The sequence below is a fragment of the Artemia franciscana genome, chromosome 7, assembly GCF_032884065.1.
Source record: "Artemia franciscana chromosome 7, ASM3288406v1, whole genome shotgun sequence".
Classification (NCBI taxonomy): domain Eukaryota; kingdom Metazoa; phylum Arthropoda; class Branchiopoda; order Anostraca; family Artemiidae; genus Artemia; species Artemia franciscana.
Window position 1 is genome coordinate 23,824,589 of NC_088869.1, and position 21,282 is coordinate 23,845,870.

General features: G+C 33.0%; 2 protein-coding genes across 3 annotated transcripts in view; one reads left to right on the forward strand and one right to left on the reverse strand.

Annotated features, from left to right (window-relative positions):
* The window catches only part of LOC136029029 (probable methylmalonate-semialdehyde/malonate-semialdehyde dehydrogenase [acylating], mitochondrial), a 39,188-nt gene extending 35,013 nt beyond the window's left edge, over positions 1–4,175 (reverse strand). The window contains exon 1 of the mRNA XM_065707062.1: positions 4,075–4,175. Within this exon, the coding sequence (XP_065563134.1) occupies positions 4,075–4,167 (93 nt within the window). The 5' untranslated portion in view covers positions 4,168–4,175. The remainder of the gene's footprint in view (positions 1–4,074) is intronic.
* An 11,783-nt stretch (positions 4,176–15,958) lies between these two features.
* LOC136028614 (pancreatic lipase-related protein 2-like) overlaps positions 15,959–21,282 on the forward strand; it is a 53,153-nt gene continuing 47,829 nt past the window's right edge. For both annotated transcript variants that reach the window (XM_065706443.1, XM_065706444.1), the window contains exons 1-2: positions 15,959–16,093; positions 18,599–18,821. In XM_065706443.1, coding sequence (XP_065562515.1) covers positions 15,991–16,093; positions 18,599–18,821 — 326 coding nt within the window. In that variant the 5' untranslated portion in view covers positions 15,959–15,990. The remainder of the gene's footprint in view (positions 16,094–18,598; positions 18,822–21,282) is intronic.

The window sequence follows — 21,282 nt, forward strand, 5'->3', positions numbered from 1 at the left end:
ATACAGGATTCAATGCAAAAAGGAAAAAAAAAATACTTTAGCTTATTTGGATGATATTATACACTGAAAATCTAGAAGACCATTTAAACGGGCTTAGAAGAACACTATGAAAATTCAAAAAAGCAGGGTTAAAACTAAAACTTTGCTAAAAAGTTTACCTTATATATACATCAAATATCACAAATTTGGCTACATATGATGCAAAATACTTCAGCAAGACTGATAAGATTAGTTCTCTGCTTGCAAATGTATACCTATAATCCCATATATATACATATATATATATATATATATATATATATATATATATATATATATATATATATATATATATATATATATATATATATATATATGTTTATATTATATTTATATATATATATATATATATATATATATATATATATATATATATATATATATATATATATATATATATATATATATATATTATATATTATATTTATATATATATATATATATATATATATATATATATATATATATATATATATATATATATATATATATATATATATATATATATAATATATATATATAAACATATATATATTATATTTATATATATATATATATATATATATATATATATATATATGTTTATATTATATTTATATATATATATATATATATATATATATATATATATATATATATATATATATATATATTTATATATATATATATATATATATATATATATATATATATATATATATATATATATTGTTGATATGAATTTATTGTTAAATAAAAATATATCATTACATCAAGAAAAAGATGCATTCTGTGCAGCCAAGAAATCTTTTTTATCAAACAGGAAAGAACTGCAAGAACACTTCAAACATTTCCTGAAAGAGCTAGAATATTTTGATTTAGATGAAGGGAAAATCTTTTAATAAGATATCACAGTTCCTCAGGAGTATAGAAAAAGGAATAAATTAAAAATAGTTCCCATAGTTCTAAAGTCACTCGAGGGCAAAATATTACAAATGTCACAAGTTTCTGTGATAGGATATTTCTGAAATGTGTTTCAAGTTTGTGTTTTTCATTGACAGTCTTATTATAATCATTATTCCACAATACTTTGTTTGTCTTTTTAGATTGGAATAGGCCTAGTTTAGGCTGGTTGGAGGATCTTGAAATGGAGCCTAAAACATCCTTTTTAGGACACATGTTAGGATTCTGGCATTTTGGCATACCTCCAGAGCTTGAAGAACTGCTTCATAAATTTTATTACTTAAGGTATATTTGAGAATTTTCCAGTCAGCTTTCTTAAAATTAAATCTAAAGGTAGGTAGCACAGTTTCACAACTCATGTCATTCATTGTGGTCAGAATTGCAGAATAGTCTGTCTGTAGTTATTGTACATTATGGATTGTTGCATATGGAAGTAGATATGCTGGTCCTTTCTATAGGTCAATGGTCAAAAATCTTCTTTTCCTTATATTGTAATAGGCATTTAGACCAAACAGTATAAGGATTAAAGCATCTGAGACCTCTAGAATTACTTCTTCAATGCACTTCCCTGCAGTGCTTGACTGATTTACATCTTCCTACAGAGGACTATGGGCATTAAAATCACCACACAAAATTGTTTTTTGTCCAGTTAGCTGTTTACACAAAACATCAAAATTGAATTTCTTCCATTGGGATTATAAAAGGAACATATTTTAAGGTGTTCACCATTTTTTAGGTGAAGAATGCCCCTAACCATATCTAAATTGTGATTATATGATGAAAATGGCACTGTAGAGTGAGATAGATTATTTTTAACAAGTAAAGTAACATCTTTTCTATAAATTTTATAATTAGGTATAATTATCTATTTTAGCTCATATAGATTTATTTCTTGTAGAAATACAATGTTGGCATTATTTTTGCTTAGCCAATTTGTACAATCTAGAAGCTTAGTTGATTTTGAGAAAATCACATTCCATTGGTGGATTTTCAATTTTTTTTGAAGGTCCATCATTTCCTTCTAGATTTTGATAAAATATCACTCTAGTTATTGATAAAAGAGTTAAAGATTTCAAATCTTCTGCCAGTATGGATCTCTCTATTTTTATGATCTTATGATTGGCTTGTGATACTCATATCATATGTGTTTTCTATTATTATTGTGCTATGTTATGAACCTTATGATTTATGATTCTAAAAACTGCTTAGTTTTGCTCAGTGTACAAATTTACTTCTCTTATCTCTTTTTCCTCTTATGTTGCACTCTGTGATTTAGGGGAGCTGTGCCCTTTTTTGCTTTGACTAGTTATAAATAAAATGGAATAAAATTTAGGAAATGTATTTAGATTTGGAAACCTCACAAATTGGGATTGAGCAAATGTTTAAAGCTTAAAATAGTTTTCTTGTACTTCATTTAAGCAGAAGATCTATTTTTGTACATTTTCACTTTTATAGCACAAAGCTTTTTGAAGACTATCAAAAGTCACTCCTATTTAGAGGAAAAAGGAGTGAAGGTAGGCACTTCAAAATACCTCCCCAAGACATACTTTAGTCTGTAGGTCCATCCCTGAAAGTTTCATTTCCCCAACCTAATCCCTTTCCAAGATGGCAAAAAGTAGTTAAGCTAAAATTTTACCAGCTTACATACAATTTAGGCTATTTATTTGCAAATTACAAGGGATGGGGGTAAAGTGAAGGAGCCCATGTTTAGAAATGATATAAATGAGCATTTCCAAATATTTTAAATAGGCTAATTTCTAGACCAAAAAAGTTTCCAAAAAACATAAATTGTCACTTTAGGGTATAAACAAGGGCTTTAAATATGATCTGCAAATAAAATACTGGTACTTGTCTTTTATAGCACCTATATATATAGAAGCTAAGTAAAACTGGTTTTTATCTAGTTTCCATCAGCTTAGCATGAGATAAACAAAGACAAGTGAAAGAATAAATGGGAAATATGTAATTTGAGCTATATACTTGCACATTTGGGAGGTGAGGGTAAAGTATTTTGACAATGCAAAGTTAGAAACCAATTCTTACTTCATAATATGCAGAATAATTGTATCTAATACATTTTCCATGCAGTCCACTTTACCCCTACTCCTCCCTAATGTGCAATTGGCCTACATAGCCTAAATTTGTTTCTAAGTAGGCTATCTCATTTTCAGCATATTTTGTGGTATTTTATTAAGACTAGTCTGAGACAAGGCTGTTATGTATGGGAAGAGGGGATGCCCCCAATGTTTTTGGTCACTTGGTAAAGAGAGAAATTGACAAAATGATGCTGCTTCAAGCCACAATTTTTCAAATGCTGCTAAAATTCTTTATTCAGTTCAGTACAAATCCTGAAAATACTGACATGTCATCAACAGAAATTTTGAACTTGGTCAGTAAACACAGCAGATTTTACTGACTGCTGTAATGACTTTACAGAGGGTGCCACAATTGTACATTTGGTTAAATGAACAACATTAAAATAGGGACATGATAGGCTACCAAAATCTGAATCTTGGTAGGTAAATGCAGTAGTTTTACCAAATTGTGTAGTGATTTTACATATTGTATTCAGAATCTAGTCTATTAATAATAATTATTGACAAAAAAACAGTAAAAATGACCAGCTGGTCAGTAAAACCTGTTGCCCCCCCTTAAACATTTTGGCTAGTAACAACCCCTGGTCAGAGAAACAGTTTCTACTTAACTTCTATATGCAAAGGCAGTATAACATGGGTGCTATAACAGACAAGTACCAGAATACTTAATACCTAAGAAAGAGCAAAAAAGGGGCATCAAGTAGCCTAGTCTAGTGTCTTCACCTTTCAACTTTTTTCTATATCACTATGGAATCTGATAGCCTGTATATCAGGCTCACCCTGGATCTTTTCAAATAGGTGCACTAAACCAACAGTTTGCTGATTTGCATTAATTTTGTACTTAATGTTAAATAGGAATAAGAAGTTGGGTTAGCCTATTACTCTTTTGTTAGGCTATTTTAGTTGGTTCAGAAAAAGAATCCCACACCAAGATCGCCCAAACTTTACAAATTATCTTAGTTATGTACTACCGCAAGCATTTGCCACAGGTACTTGCCTTAACAACTAGATTTCTCAACATATTTAGTAACAGAAAATTTCTTAAGTTTTGATTTCTCAGTGTTGCAAATTTTCGCAGTTGCCGAATCATAAAATGTATTAAAATGACAAAAGACCTGTAAAAGCAGATATTTTGGCTGAATCTGGCTTGTAAAAAAGCTTGAAATCAGAGATTGATATAAGAAACAGTGATAGTGAACAGAAAATATAGTTTCCCTAAATTAGAGCTTTTTATTCCTAAAGATAGGTCTAATCAACCTAATTTTGTTTTTAAGTCTATATGTATATGTGATTGTTATTTTCCAAAACAACTTAACAGTTTGAATGCCCTTCAAAGAAAATTGACCAGATGACTTGCATGATATTAAAACAAAATTTAATGATATTTCCTACACAAACCAAGGCCATATTTGCAAAAGAGGCATAGTTGTATCATTGAATGTCATAAAATAGGCTATTATAACTATGTAACAACACATGTCCGGGTTGTGATTAGGGTGTATACACTTTATTGACAACCCGGTCATGTATTGTAACTATTGAGTTAGTTATAGCCCCCTTTTGTTTACCTGAAAGCTAAAAATTAACCCTACTTTGTTCCTGATTCACTGTATGTATGATGCTTTGACAGCCTGAATGCATTTAAACCCTTTTGAAGAAAAGGAAAATTTATAAGAAAAATTAAATATGTCACAATTTGTATAATTTTTTTTTCTATTTCATTATATACTACATGAAACCTATCTTAAGAACTCAGTGCTATTTTTTTCTTCTGAATATTTTGCCACAAAATGGTCATATAACATGACCAGATAATTTGGCTTTCCTTTGGTACCCTAAGGCTTAAATTTTTCTAAACTAAGAAGAATAAACAAAAAAAAATCTAAAGTTAAACTTTTCTTTGGGGAGCGTTTCCCAAGCTTTGAAGTAGGTTTACTCAAAAACAAAAATTGTAAGATACCGAAACAAATGGTCTGGATGGTTGAAAACTATTTACACTAAATGGCATTCACGGATTTTTTTTTGAGAATTCCTAGATGGCAAAATGCTAGAAGGTGCTTCCTTTTACTCCGTTATGTATTGGTATTAAATAAAAAAAAAAAAACAAGTTTTTTTAAATGAAAGTAAGGAGCAACATTAAAACTTTCTCTTTTGACTCTTTTGACGCTTTCTTTGACTCTTTCTCTTTTCTACTTACTACTTTTTAAAACAGTTGGAAACTTTAGCGTAAAGAGCGGGGCGTTGAGGAGGAAAAGCCCTTTTCATATGCGGAGTAATTTCTCTTCGTTTTAAGTTTTAATGTTGCTCCTTACTTTCATTTAAAAAAACTTGTTTTTTTTATTAAATTTCTAGACGTTTTTGAATTAATGCACGTTTTGATCTTGGCTCTCCGCACATAAATAATTAAAACAAAATTGCATAATAATTAATTGCAATTAATTGGAAGATTTTGACAAAAAAGGAGTGAGAGAGGAGGCCTAGATCCCCTCCGATTTTTTATTACTTAAAAAGGCAACTAAAACTTTTAATTTTTTTTACAAACGTTTTCATTGGTAAAAATTATACGTAACTTACAAATTAACTTAAGTAACTAACTTCTATATTTGTATATTTTTATTGCGTATATGAGGGGGTTCAACCCTCGACAATACCTTGCTCTTTACACTAAAGCTTAAATAACCCAATTCCTTAAGAATGACTTCTGAATCACAAAGACCGTAGAATAAATAGTTGAAATTACTAAAAACACTTTAGAGTAAAGAATGAGGTATTACGAGGAGGTAAACCCCTCATATGCGTAATAATTTTTGTTCGTATTCAGTTTTAATGCTGCTCCTTACTTTCAGTAGAAAAAAATTCATATATATTTTTTCATTGTTTTTTTTTTCAAATAAAGCTAGAACATCCTGCGCCCTCTTCATTGAAATTCTCTTACCCCATGAGAAGTTCCTCCATGGAAATATCCTCCCACGTAACCCCTTCCCCCTCAACTCTCCCCTCTAAACGAAAAAAATCCCCCTTAAAACGTCTGTACACTTCCCAGTAACCATTACTATATGTAAACACAGGTCAAAGTTTGTAACTTGCATCCCCTCCCACGGGGACTGCTGGCGAGTAAGTCGTTTCTAAAGACATAGTTATTAGGTTTTTTCGTCTATGGTGAATAAAATGGCTATCTCAGAATTTTGATCCGGTGACTTTTGGGAAAATATGAGCGTGGGAGGGGGCCTCGGTGCCCTCCAATTTTTTTGGTCACTTAAAAAGGGCACTAGAACTTTTAATTTTCGTTAGAATGAGCCCTCTTGCGACATTCTAGGACTACTCAGTTGATACGATCACCCCTGGGGAAAACAAAATAACAAAAACAAAACAAAAACAAAAAAAAACACGCATCCGTGATCTGTCTTCTGGCAAAAATATGTGAAATTCCACATTTTTGTAGATAGGTGCTTGAAACTTCTACAATAAGGTTCTCTGATACGCTGAATCTGATGGTGTGATTTTCGTTAAGATTGTATGACTTTTAGGGGGTGTTTCCCCTATTTTCTAAAATGAGGGAAATTTTCTCAGGCTCGTAACTTTTGATGGGTGTAACTGATCTTGATAAAACTTATATATTTAAAATCAGCAATAAAATGCGATTCTATTGATGTAACTATTGGTATCAAAATTTTAACCATTTTACACACCATAGCAATACATAACGGAGTATCAGGTGCGTTGCGGCAAGGATTATGCTGGCCGCACCAAAGCGGGCCGTGGGTTGCCGATCCACGCTTCATATTATTACATTGCACTAATATGCAAGTTAAATTAATTGAAATGTACAATAATTGGTGAGGAAGGATTCTTAATTCTCGGAGGCATAGCTTTTTGAGTGAAGGGGTTGTATTTCTTGATTAGCTAGCTTGCCACTATAGGATAATAATGTAAAAATAACTAACTAATATTGCTATGGGTTTTTTGTCACTGTTTTTCAAAAATTCTCTTGTCAAGAATATTATTCCAAGTGATAGGGCTTAGAGAAAGTTATCAAAAACAAAATATATGGAAACCAAAGTTTGTAACAGGGTGCTTTCCAAGCCCAGACTATGAAGAATTTAATATTTCAAAACAATTTATCATCACGACAAGGAATAAGTTTATTTTGTGACATTTAATGATACAACTATGCCTCTTTTGCAAATATGGTCTTGGTTTGTATAGGAAATATCATTAAAGTTTGTCTTTATATCATTCAAGTCATCTGGTCAATTTTCTTTGAAGGGTATTCAAACTGTTAAGTTGTTTTGGAAAATAACAATCACATATACATATAGACTTCAAAACAAAATTAGGTTGACTAGACCTATCTTTAGGAATATAAAAGCTCTAATTTAGGGAAAACATATTTTCTGTTCGCTATCAATCTCTGATTTCAAACTTTTTTACAAGCCAGATTCGGCCAAAATATCTGCTTTTTCAGGAATTTTGTCATTTTAATATATTTTGTGACTCGGCAACTGTGAAAATTTACAACACTAAGTGAAATCAAAATTTAAGAAATTTTCTTTTAGTATATCTCATGAAGGAATTTTTCTACCAAAAAAATGGATGACATATACATTGATCAGCTCATCAAGAGCTATCGACTGCAATCGAAAAAAATCTGTCTGTCTTAGTTCAAAAGTAGACTTTTTTGCCGTAGGCCAAGTTTCTAACGTCATCACTTAGAAAGGAGCAAAGAATCAACTGTAATTTTCTTAGCAATGAGAGAACTTTTAAAGTTTAAGAGGCACATCTGATACCATTTCCCTACCGCAATCCCAAGTGCAAAAACTCGAATGATAAACTCAGCTGAAATCACGAACAGAAATGGATAGAAGCAATAGATTTTTGGCCCCTGGCAAGAGCTCTACGAAGCTTTCCAAAATGCAAAGTCATATTCATCAATCCGGCCTAAGGTCTACATTTTCCATTAAAGCCGCAGAGGTTAGACCCTTACCACTTTCTAGGAATAAGCTGAAATCGGGGTGCTAGGAAAAAAAAACACGACAAAACCAAAGTGTTACTCTCGACACAATTAAAACTCTCACAACACAATTAAACAAACAATCATAGCTAATAAACGTTCAACAGGTACTAAATTAAAGGAATAAATAAATCTCATGACGATTAAAAATTAAATTGAATTTTCAAATCAAGCTTGAAACAAAATCACTACCAACAAGAGTTTGGCTACTGCCCACTTCCTTAACGTACAAGTATAAAGCCTTCTGCGTCATTGGCGCTTTACTGAAAATAGATTATATAACATTTATGTTCTTTGCCTTTCCTACACTAAATTTTACTAGGCTACGACACCATCTATCGATATTTTTAACAACATGAGCATAAGGCTACAATCAAACAGTTCGTGGTAACGAACTGTAGTAAGGAGCGACCCGGCTCAATAGCAACCAAAACTCTAAAAAACGGAAGTTTGATACCAATAGTTACATCAAAAGAATTGCATTTTAATGCTGATGTTAAATATATAAGTTTCGTCAAGTTTAGTCTTACCCATCAAAAGTTACGAGCCTGAGAAAATTTTCCCTATTTAAGAAAATAGGGGGAAACACCCCCTAAAAGTCATAGAAAACGAAAATTACACCATCAGATTCAACGTATCAGAGAACCTTACTATACAAGTTCCAAGCTCCTATCTACAAAAATGTGGAATTTTGTATTATTTGCCAGAAGACAAATCATGGATGTGTGTTTATTTGTTTGTTTGTTTTTTTTTTCCAAGGGGTGATCGTATCGACCCAGTGGTCCTAGAATTTTACGAGAGAATTCATTCGAACGGAAATTAAAAGTTTTAGTGCCCTTTTTAAGTGACCAAAAAAATTGGAGGGCATCTAGGCCCCCTCCCACGCTAATTTTTCCTAAAGTCGTCGGATCAAAATTCTGAGATAGCCATTTTATTCATCATAGTCGAAAAACCTTGTAACTATTTCTTTGGGGACGACTTACTCCCCCACAGTCTCCGTGGGACGGGCTGCAAGTTACAAATTTTGACGACCAGTGTTTGCATATAGTAATGGTTATTTGGAAGTGTGCAGACGTTCTCAGGGGGATTTTTTGGTTGGGAGGGGGGTTGAGAAGAGGGGTTATGCGGGGGAAACTTTCCATGGAGGAATTTGTCATGGGGAAGAAGATTTCCATAAGGGGGGTGCAGCATTTTCTAGCATTATTTAAAAATAAACAATGAAAAAATAAATATGAAAAACAATTTTCAACTGAAAGTAAGGAGTAGCCTTAAAACTTAAAACGAACAGAAAATATTACGCATATAAAGGGGTTCACCTCCTCCTAATACCTCACTCTTTACGCTAAAGTATTTTTAGTAATTTCAACTATTTATTCTACGGCCTTTGTGATTCAGGGGACAAAATTTAAGCTTTAGTGTAAAGAGCGAGGTATTGACGAGTGCGCGAACCCTCTCATATCTATCTATATATATAAAAATAAGTTGTCTGTGGATCTGTGGATCTGTGGATCAGGTGACGTCATGTTTGTCCGCATATGACGTCTGAATTATTTCACACTAATACAAAAGAAGAAAAAAACTAAAAAAGGTAAAAACTACAAAAAAAACTAAAAAGAAAAAAAAAACTAAAAAAGCTAAAAAACTAAAAAAAAACTAAAAAAAGGTAAAAATCTAATAACTAAAAAAAAACTGAAAAAAATAAAAAAAGGCAAAAACTACAAAAAAAATAAAAACTAATAAAAAAACTAAAAAAGCTAAAAAACTAAAAAAACTAAAAAAAAATAAAAAAAGGTAAAAAACTAAAAAAAACTAAAAACTAAAAAAGAAAAAAACTAAAAAAAAGGAAAAAACTGAAAAATAAAAGAGAAAAAGAAAACTAAAAAAATATGAATAAATATATATAAAAATAAGTTGTTTGTGGGTTATGTCTGTCTGTCTGTCTGTCGAGTGACGTCGTGTTTGTCCGCATATGACGTCTGAATTATTTCACACTAATACAAAAGAAGAAAAAAAAATAAAAAAGGTAAAAACTACAAAAAAAACTAAAAAGAAAAAAAACTAAAAAAGCTAAAAAACTAAAAAAAACTAAAAAAAGGTAAAAAACTAAAAACTAAAAAAAACTGAAAAAACTAAAAAAAGGCAAAAACTAAAAAAAAACTAAAAACTAATAAAAAACTAAAAAAGCTAAAAAACTAAAAAAACTAAAAAAAGGTAAAAAACAAAAAAAAAACTAAAAACTAAAAAAGAAAAAACTAAAAAAAAGGAAAAAACTGAAAAATAAGAGAAAAAGAAAACTAAAAAAATATTAATAAATATAAAAAATATAAATATAAATATAATATAAATTAGCAATCAACAAAGCACCGAGACACAAATGACGACCGGGACACAGGGAGTATAAATGACGACCAGGACATAAGTAAAAAAAAAAAACTAAAAAAACTAAAAAAATGGTAAAAACTACAAAAAAACTAAAAACTAATAAAAAAACTAAAAAATCTAAAAATCTAAATAAACTAAAAAAGAAAAAAAAAAGAAAAAAAATAAAGGAGAAAAACAAAACTAAAAAACGAATGTATATACAGACCGGGACACCGGGATACAAATGACGACTGGGACACAGGGAATATAAATGACGACCGGGTCACAGGGACACAACTACAATGGGGACACCGGGGGGCACAGGGGGATATAAATGACGACCGGGACACCGGGACACAAGGAATATAAATGACGCCCGGGACACTCAAAGAGAAATCACAGACTGGAACACCGGGACACAAATGACGACCGGGACACAGGGAATATAAATGACGACCGGGACACAGGGACATAACTACAAAGGGGACGCCGGGGTGCACAGGGGAAATATAAATGACGATGGCGACTCAGGGAATGGTCGATTAGCAATCACCATCAACAAAGCTCAAGGGCAATCATTAGAATCATGAGGTATAGATCTGAATACGGATTGTTTTCCCATGGACCATTATATGTTGCATGTTCAAGAGTCGGTAAACCTGACAATCTATTTATATGCACAGACAATGGGACAGCAAAGAATGTTGTATATTCGCAAGTTTTACGTAGTTAAAAACATATATATATATATATATATATATATATATATATATATATATATATATATATATATATATATATATATATATATATATATATATATATATATATATATATCTATATTCACAGGTGGGACATAGGGACACAACTACAATGGCGCGTAACTAATATGGCGCGTATATATGGCTGTAATATGTATGGCCAACAGCTAGTATATATATAAAAATAAGTTGTCTGTGTGTTTGTTGAGTGACGTCATGTTTATGTGTCGACTGACGTCATGTTTGTCGACTGACGAAATTACAGACCGGGACATCGGGACACAAATGACGACCGGGACACCGGGACATAGTTTTACGTAGTTATATATATATATATATATATATATATATATATATATATATATATATATATATATATATATATATATATATATATATATATATATATATATATATATATATATATATCTTCTATATATATAAAAATAAGTTGTCTGTCTGTCTGTCTGTGGATCAGGTGACGTCATGTTTCTGTGTTGACTGACGTCATGAAATTAGTTGTCGTCATTTTTGCTTTGACGGTGACGTCATTCAAGATATTTAAGACATTTGTTCACGGAAAAATGTTTAATTGAAAAATGACTGAAGAACCTACAATGGCAACAGCCGAGGAAGCTGCTCAAAGAGTTTATGCCAAAAAACTTGCTGCTGATAGAGAAAGTAAGAAAAGAAAGCGTTCCGAGGAATCACAAGAACAGCAAGAAAACAGGCTTGCAGCTGATAGAGAAAGTAAGAAAAGAAAGCGTGCCGGGGAATCACAAGAACAGCAAGAAAACAGGCTTGCGGCTAAAGAACGCAAAACCGCGCAGTTAGATGAAAATCCACCTGGACAGCGAGAGTCAAAACATATCAAAACTGAAAATGATAGCGATGATGATTGGCTTGGGGATTTTGACTTGGATAAGGTCATCAATGTCTACCAGATTTAAGTTAAAAAAACAAAGGTTCGTCGATATGTACTTCATAGTGACGCTGAAAAATAAAGAAGAAAAAGAAAACTGAAAAAGGAAAAAAGGTAAAAAACTAAAAAAAAACTAAAAAGAAAAAACACTCAAAGAGAAATTACAGACCGGGACACAAATGACGACCGAGACAGAGGGAATATAAGTGACGACCGGGAACCTCAAAGAGAAATTACAGACTGGGACACCCGGACACAAATCACGACCGGGACACAGGGAATAATGACGACCGGGACACTCAAAGAGAAATTACAAACTGGGACACCGGGACACAAATGACGACCGGGACACAGGGAATGTAAATGACGACCGGGACACAGGGACACATCATTAGAATAATGAGGTATAGATCTGAATACGGATTGTTTTTCCCATGGACAATTATATGTTGCATGTTCAAGAGTCAGTAAACCTGACAATCTATTTATATGCACAGACAATGGGACAGCGAAGAATGTTGTATATTAGCATGTTTTACGTAGTTAAAAACATATATTTATATCTATCTCTATTCACAGGTGGGACACAGGGACACAACTACAATGGCGCGTAACTAATATGGCGCGTAACGACTTACGCGCGCGGGGGGGGCTTGGGGGGGCGCGAAGCGCCCCACCAACTAGGTGTTGGGGTGGTGCGAAGCGCCACCCCAACAGCTAGTATATATATATATATATATATATATATATATATATATATATATATATATATATATATATATATATATATATATATATATATATATATCATGAAAAGAGAAATCACCAATGCAACAGCACAAACACAAAAAAAAGAAAAAGAAAAAAAAAAGAAAAAAAAAGGGAGACAGAAGGAGAAAAGGAAGACTGTTTTCCTAAATTAGTGATTAATATAGACCAGCACTTGAATGAGGCCTTAACCCTACTCATCCATACAATCACATAGGTCAAACAGCATAGCCATACACAATCAACCATAAAGAATAATCCATGGACAGGCAGTCATGTCGTCAATAAGTATAGGTCGTCATTTACCAAACAATAGAAAAAATAATATAGACAAATAATTCAGAGGCAACATCCAACACAAGGGCTCATCAGGAGAATACACTGGCCTATATAGGGTTTCGCCACTTTAAATTCTCTACTTAGCACAGTGTTGTGGCTACCACAGAATATCCATGGCATCCCCGTGTCAGGTATCACCCCCAAAATACATGCCTATGAAAGAAAAAAAAACAAAAAAAAACAGCAAATGTAAAACAACCAAGTAAAACCAAAACAAGCTTATCCTGTTAATATATCCCTCTTTTTAGCAACAATAGGTAAACTAAATATTATAAATTTTACCAAATCACAAATATTAACACATTGCAAAAAACCTGAATATATATATATATATATATATATATATATATATATATATATATATATATATATATATATATATATATATATATATATATATATATATATATATATATATATCTATATTCACAGGTGGGACACAGGGACACAACCACAATGGAGCGTAACGACTTACGCGCGCGGAGGGCTTGGGGGTGGCGCGAAGCGCCACCCCAACAGTCAGTACGTAATAAAAACATACGAATATAGAAGTTTGTTACGTAAGCTAATTTGTAAGTTACGTATATCCTTTACTAATGAAAACGTTCGTAAAAAACTAAAAGTTCTAGTTGCGTTTTTAAGTACCCAAAAAATTAAAGGGTAACTGGGCCTCCTCCCCCTCCTTTTTTCTTAAAATTATTCGATCAAAATTATGGGAAAGCCAAATAAATAAATTTGCAAATTTCGCTTTAATTATTCATCTGTGCAGAGCCGAAATCAAAACATGGATTAACTAAAAAACGTTCAGAAATTAAATAAAAAAACAAGTTTTTTTAACTGAAAATACGGAGCGACAAACGACAGTACGGACGGAACTTAAAACGAACAGAAATTACCCCGTATATGAAATGGGTTGTTCCCTTTTCAACGCCTTGCTCTTTATGCTAAAGTTTTTACTCTTTTAAAAAGTAGAGTTGAGGGAAAGATTCGAACTTTAGCGCAAAGAGCAGGTCGTTGAAGAGGGTATCAAATCACATACTTACCTGCACCAATTTGGAAAAGTAGGAAGGCATTCCAAAGGAGTAGTATTTTACCGATAAATCTTCTTAAAATATAAACATGCTTTCCTGAAGAATGATAATTAAAAATATATCCCTTGCTGTATATATTGTAATTAAACTTCTGTTTTTATTGTCATAAGTTGCTCCTAAATCGAAAACCCTGTTTGAGTGGTAAAGACAGTGAAAAACCTTCAAAAGCAGGATTTAGGAAGGGGTTGAGGAGTTTTGTTGTTTAACTTAGTGTTTTATGGCAGTAGAATCGGCTATTACTGAAAAAAAATTCCCCAAATCAATAAATTTGGTAGTTGCGAAGAATGAACTTACTTAAAAACTTCATGAGAACATTCGAAAGAAGATTCTAAATAGCATTTGCTGCGAAAACAGCAATGAATTATATTTATTTTGTAAACTTTGTAGAAACAACATTTCAGGACAAATTAAAGGTGGCAATGTCGACAGTTTAATATTTAATCTGTTTTTTAAGTAATAAGTATTTATCGGGTAGCATTTATAGAGAAGTAAACATTAACTATGTTCTATTTAATGTGAAACTAGTTGTTTTTGGGCAATAAAGGAGATCCACAATTCATCCTTAACCAAATCATAATTCGTATGAGGGGGAGGGGTATGGGAAATAGTGCATTCGTTATTAAAAATACCTAAATGGGTCATACTGCCTTCATAGACCTTTGTAAAGTATTGCGTAGTTGCGGATCAAATGTAAGGTAGAGGTCATTGAAGGTTCTATAAGGGGAGGGAAGGGTAAAAAAGGCAAAGGATATGGCAATCTTGAATTCGAAACCGGTGGTGCTGAGCTCTATTCCAAGGCACTTCAGCCAGGAATTGCAATGGGGGGGGGAGGCAAACATTAAGCTTGAAAATTGCTTGTTATGGTCAGATTTAAAAGTTGAATGAGAAGTTTTTCGCTTCTTCGTATATAGGATAAAGACCCTTGTATATAGCCGTTATGACCGATCGTTCTTTACATTAAAGTCAAAATTTTATCTGAGGGCTCCAGCAAAAGAGTAATTTAACAAAAAAATTGTTCCTCGGACAATGCTCTGATAGTTTAGTTGTAATTTCTTTTTAGAGTACAATTCTGGTGGCAAATTCTTTGAAAGGAAGTAAATAAAAGACTTGAAATTAACATGCCTTTAAGTTTTTTACGCTCTTAAATCCTTTCAAGAAATTGCTAGTCAAACTTTTCCTAGAAGTAGAGGCTGAAGATGTTGAGGTGGCCTAAAAGATGCCTAGAAGCTGAGGTGGGAAGAGACTCCCCTTTTATAACTTCCATTCACTTTCAGTTTTACTGTGATTCTCTTCTTAGTACAGAGAAGTTATTTTTGGCGAGTAATGAAAACGATTTGGAAACATTTAATATACTACACTGTCATATAATAGTTTACTATAATGTATAAAGCGTAATGCATAACCCTAACCACTACTTAAAAACTGCGAAAACAATTATAGTAAAGCTATATTTTTGAGTGATTGTGTCGCAAAGTCTTCCTTGGTTAAATACGTGCTTATTTAAGAAACCAGTTATTAATCACATAATTAGCCGAGAATGAGCTGAAAATCCCGGCAATACAAAAATATTCTGGTGACCTCAGCTGATATGATCAGGAGAACAGTGATACTAATTCGCAACTTTTTAGTGTTTGATAGTGCCTGAAAATAATCTCTGAGAATGAAAAGAAAAATTAGTAGTTTTATATTGTGTTTGTTATGTGCCACCGAAACAATTTGCCCTGGGGAAATTACAAATGACCAGATTTATTCAATACCTCATCGTAAGACATATAGAATTGATTTTTATGCACATATATATATATATATATATATATATATATATATATATATATATATATATATATATATATATATATATATATATATATATATATATATATATATATACTAAAATGGATTCATTTAATTTGTTTTGTTTATTAATTTTTGTCATATTTAATTTATTAATTTATTAATTAATTTATTAATTTTGTCATATTTTTTCAGTTTAGTAATTTTTATATATAAGTAAAGTGTGAATATATAGCAGTAGTAGGTTATAAAGATGGAAACAACCATTCTATGCAAACCAATGAGTTGCGCTGATGATTGTTGAAAGCTGATATAAGCGTTATTTTGCTATTAAATTTATTTACCCTCTCCTTCTAGTCTGAATTAGTGAAAAAAATATATATATTATGTTAGTAGCAAAATATTTATGTTAAAATTATTGATGCAGTTGCTGCAAAACACTCATGGTTGAACCTTCTCGAGTTTTCGAAATTTATACGGTTTTCCCTTTAACTCCTTATAATCTCCACGTGCGATCCCGAGCTTAAGATAAGTAAAGAACCAAACCAAGTTCTGGCTAAAGATGCTGATTACTAGTGGTAGACCTTATAGTGGGCAAGTTTGTTTTTAATATTTTAAACAGGAAACTAAATTGACTTGTAAGCAGCATCTTCTTGCAGTAGGATTTTTGGGTGTTGAGTTTCCAATTGATGGTAAACAATTGAAGAATGTGCTGAATGCGTCAAAAATCAAAGATTCATTTCTAGTAATTCTATACCAAGGTTGTTTTGTATTTATTATTTCACGCCAATTTTTTCGGCATTAATTATGCTCAGTACAGCCGGTTTACAGCTTTAGCTGTGGAGGTTCTTCCTAATACTGTGAGACAGGGACATGTTATACCAAATTTGGCGGTTACAATAAACACCATTAACTATTTCAGAGGGTGACCAGCGTTTGCCTCTGGAAAATACTCCCCCTCCCCGCAGAAAATAGACTATTTTCCCTGTAAATGACAATGTCAATAAAAAGCTCTTTTCACATTACAAGTTTGTCAAAGAAAAGTAAAGAACTCCATTGCCGAAAAATAAGTAAAACATAAATTCAAATAAACAAACAAAAACTAGAATAAATAAGCGAGTCAAACTAAAGAAAGCAAAAATTAACATGGGTAGAATTGACAATCTTTTTAAGAGCAGAACATAATTTGCACTTTACTGAAAACTAAATATATTTTTAAAGTTTCCACTTTCGGACTTTAATAAATAGAGAAGTATTAAGAATTTCAGGAACAAATATAAGAATATGTATATTAAATTGACAAGTCTTTTTTTTAGTAAAGTGTAAATTATGTTCTTGTCTTGAGAAGACATGGGGGTTGTCAGCTCTACTCCTTTTGATTTTTGCTGGTTCTGAGTTTCACTAGGTCATCTATTGTAATTTCTGCTTGCTTTGGATATCATTTATTTATTAATGGTGACTTGTAGTAATTTTACACTTAGAATATTAGAAAAGCTAACTCGTAGAATTTGACAACGCTTTCGTAAATAAAAACTTAAACAATAATAACTTGTTGGTTCCCAAGGCCAAGTATTCTTTCAAAGGAAAGTAAACGTCCTTAAACCTTTTGGTGCCATATGTTTTTAGCTTAACTTTGATGATTTTTCGCCTAAATTTTTTCTTGTTCTTCTTTTTTTTTTTTAATTTGGCACCCACTTCTGCCACAAATTGTAGAAGATTTGATTTTTTTTCTAAGTTTTTAAGACACTAATGGTGTGTAAATTCCTCTTTTTCCCTTTACTTAACACATCTCAACGAAGCTAAAAAACAACAAAAAACACACAACTAAAATAAAATCCTCAACTTTGGTAGACCCTATTTTCTGCGGGTGAGGTGTGTTTCTTCCCGGGGGTATTTTCCATGGGGGGGTATTTTCCTGAAGGTACTCCCCAGGGGTTATTTTCTGGAGGGGTGGGGGTAAACGCATAGAACCCACTTCAGATATGCTTTTCAAGATATATTGTCCTTGTTTCATTTTCATATGCATTAACTATATATAATAGCCTCATTTTGCTTGACAATTTTTTGCTGTTTTTTTCAATTTTTTTAAATGGTTGGTGTTAAGAAAAAATTTCTACCATACTTTAATAAGAGAAATGAATGCATATTAGAAGCATGCCAGTATCCTATTAGAAAAAAAAAAAATACTATATCCTATTTTTCAAGTCTTTTACCGTATTCTTATATTTTTATGGTATTAAAAAAAACAACGAAACAAACATGGGGAAAAGATAAAAATAACTCGCAATGTATTAAAAAATTTTGCCTGTGAAAGAAGTTGGAAGTTAACTAATAAATTACTGCCTCGACGAGATTATTTGAAAAGTTTACAGAATTTCGCTTTGGTTGATCAGAGAAGGTTTTAAAGTGAGCACTTTTCCTTTCAATTTTAATTGGTGAGATTGCTTATAGCTTTTATTTTTGTTCATTTCTAGAAGCTTGGTGGGCTCGTGATATCCCGTCATCATATATTAGCTTTTTTCAAAGGGCGAAGACGCGTGAAGACGGATCACACTTAACAGCGGAAAATATTTGGCCCTTTGGGGTTTTGACACATGAAGGTTACAAGGCAAGGTACTTTTTTGGTGATGCCACGGACAGGACTGCTGGATTTCCACCAATTCGGCCTTCTAGTATAAAATTTCTTCTTTATACAAGGTAAAGTCTTCCCTTCTTTTCTTAGATCCAGATCGTGATAAACCCATGCTGAAAAGGTAAAGCTTTAAACTAACGAAAAGAAATGCCTTTTTATGGCAATTGGTATTAACCAAGTGACATATAGCAATCGCAAATTCTGTCGGTCTGTCTGTCTGTCGGTCCCGGTTTTGCTACTTTAGGAACTTCCAGGTAAGCTAGGACGATGAAATTTGGCAAGCGCATCAGGGACAGGACCAGATTAAATTAGAAATAGTCGTTTTCCCGATTTGACCATCTGGAGGGGGGTGGGGGGCCGGTTAATTCTGAAAAATAGAAAGATGAAGTATTTTTAACTTACGAACGGGAGATGGGATCTTAATGAAATTTGATGTTTGGAAGGATATTGTCTCTCAGAGCTCTTATTTTAAATTCCGACCGGATCTGATGACGATGGGGGGAGTTGGAGGGGGGAAACCTAAAATCTTGGAAAACACGTAGAGTGGAGGGATCGGGATGAAACTTGATGGGAAAAATAAGCACAAGTCCCAGATACATGATTGACATAGTCGGAACGCATCCGCTCTCTTTGGGGTAGTTTGGAGGGGGGTAATTCTGAAAAATTAGAAAAAATGAGGTATTTTTAACTTACGAACGGGTGATCGGATCTCAATGAGATTTGATGTTTAGAAGGATATCGTATCTTAGAGCTCTTATTTTAAATCTCGACCGGATCTGGTGACATTGGAGGGGATTGGGGAGGGGGAAGCCTAAAACTTGGAAAACACTTAGAGTGGAGGGATCGGGATGAAACTTGGTGGGAAAAATAAACACAAGTCCTAGATACATGATTAACATAAACGGAACGGATCCGCTCTCTTTGGGGTAGTTGGGGGGGGGTCATTTCTGAAAAATTAGAAAAAATGAGGTATTTTTAAGTTACGAATAAGTGATCGGATCTCAATGAAATTTGATATTTAGAAGGATATCGCGTCTCAAAGCTCTTATTTTAAATCCTGACCGGATCTAGTGACATTGGGGGAAGTTTGGAGTGGGGGAACCTAAAATCATGGAAAACGCTTAGATTGGAGGGATCGGGATGAAACTTGGTGGGAAAAATAAGCAGAAGTCTTAGATACGTAACTTACATAATTGGAACGGATCCGCTCTATTGGGGGGGGGGAGGGTTAATTCTGAAAAATAAGAAAAAATTACGTATTTTTAAATTAAGAAGGAGTGATCGGATCTTCATGAAACTTCATATTTAGAAGGACATCATAACTCAGATCTCTTATTTTAAATCTCAACCGGATCAAGCGTAATTGGGGGGCAGTTGGGGGGGGGACCGGAAATATTAGAAAATACTTAAAGCGGTGAGATCAGGATGAAACTGGATGGGAAGAATAAAAACCTGTCTAAGATACGTGACTGACATAACCGGACCGGATCTGCTCCCTTTGGCGGAATTGGCGGGGGTAATTTTGAAAATTGAGGTATTTGTAACTTACGAAAGGGTGACCAGATCTTAATGAAATTTGATATTTAGAAGGATCTTGTGCTTTAAAGCTCTAATTTTAAATTCCGACCAGATCCTGTGACATTGGGGGGAGTTGGAGGGGGAAACCGGAATTCTTAGAAAACGTGAAAATTAGGGTATTTTTATCTTACGAATAGATGATCGGATCTTAATGAAATTTGATTTTTAGAAGGAATTAATGTCTCAGAGCTAAATCCCGACCAGTTCTTTTGACATTGGGGGGAGTTGAAGGGGGAAATCTTGGAAAAACACTTGGAGTGGAGGAATCGGGATGAAGCTTGGTGGATAGAATAAACAAATGTCCTTGATACGTGATTGACAGAATCGTACTGGATTCACTCTCTTGGAGAGTGAAGTTGGGGGGGACTCCTCCAACTCACTGGAGGAGTTGGGGGGGAGGGGTTCATTGATTTGGCGAGTTTGGTGCTTCTAAACGTACTAGGACGATGAAAATTCGTAGGCGTGTCAGGGAGCTGCACAATTTGACTTGATAAAGTCGTTTTCCCAGATTCGACCATCCGGGGGGCTAAAGGGAGAGGAAAAATTAGAAAAAATTAGGTATTTATAACTTACGAGTGGGTGATCGGATCTTAATGAATTTTGATATTTAGAAGGACATCGTGACTCAGAGCTCTTATTTTAAATCCTGACCGGCATTACCCTCTTATTTTCCTTTTTCAATCAATCTATTGATTTATAGAATTTTGTTAGAGCTCATACCATATGATCTTTTGGCTCTTAGCTCTTCTCGCCTCGTCACAAGTGCCATATGAGCTCTTAGCTCTTGTTCTTTTAGGTGTTGCAAATTCAAATGAGGTAATATTAATATATTTTGGCTGGTAGAGTACTTGGGACTTTTTTGGATGCCCCCTCTCCCTCGCCCTTAACATAACTCCTTCCTTAATTCATTACTTGTCAACAGGTCTGGAATTCACTACCTTCTTCAGT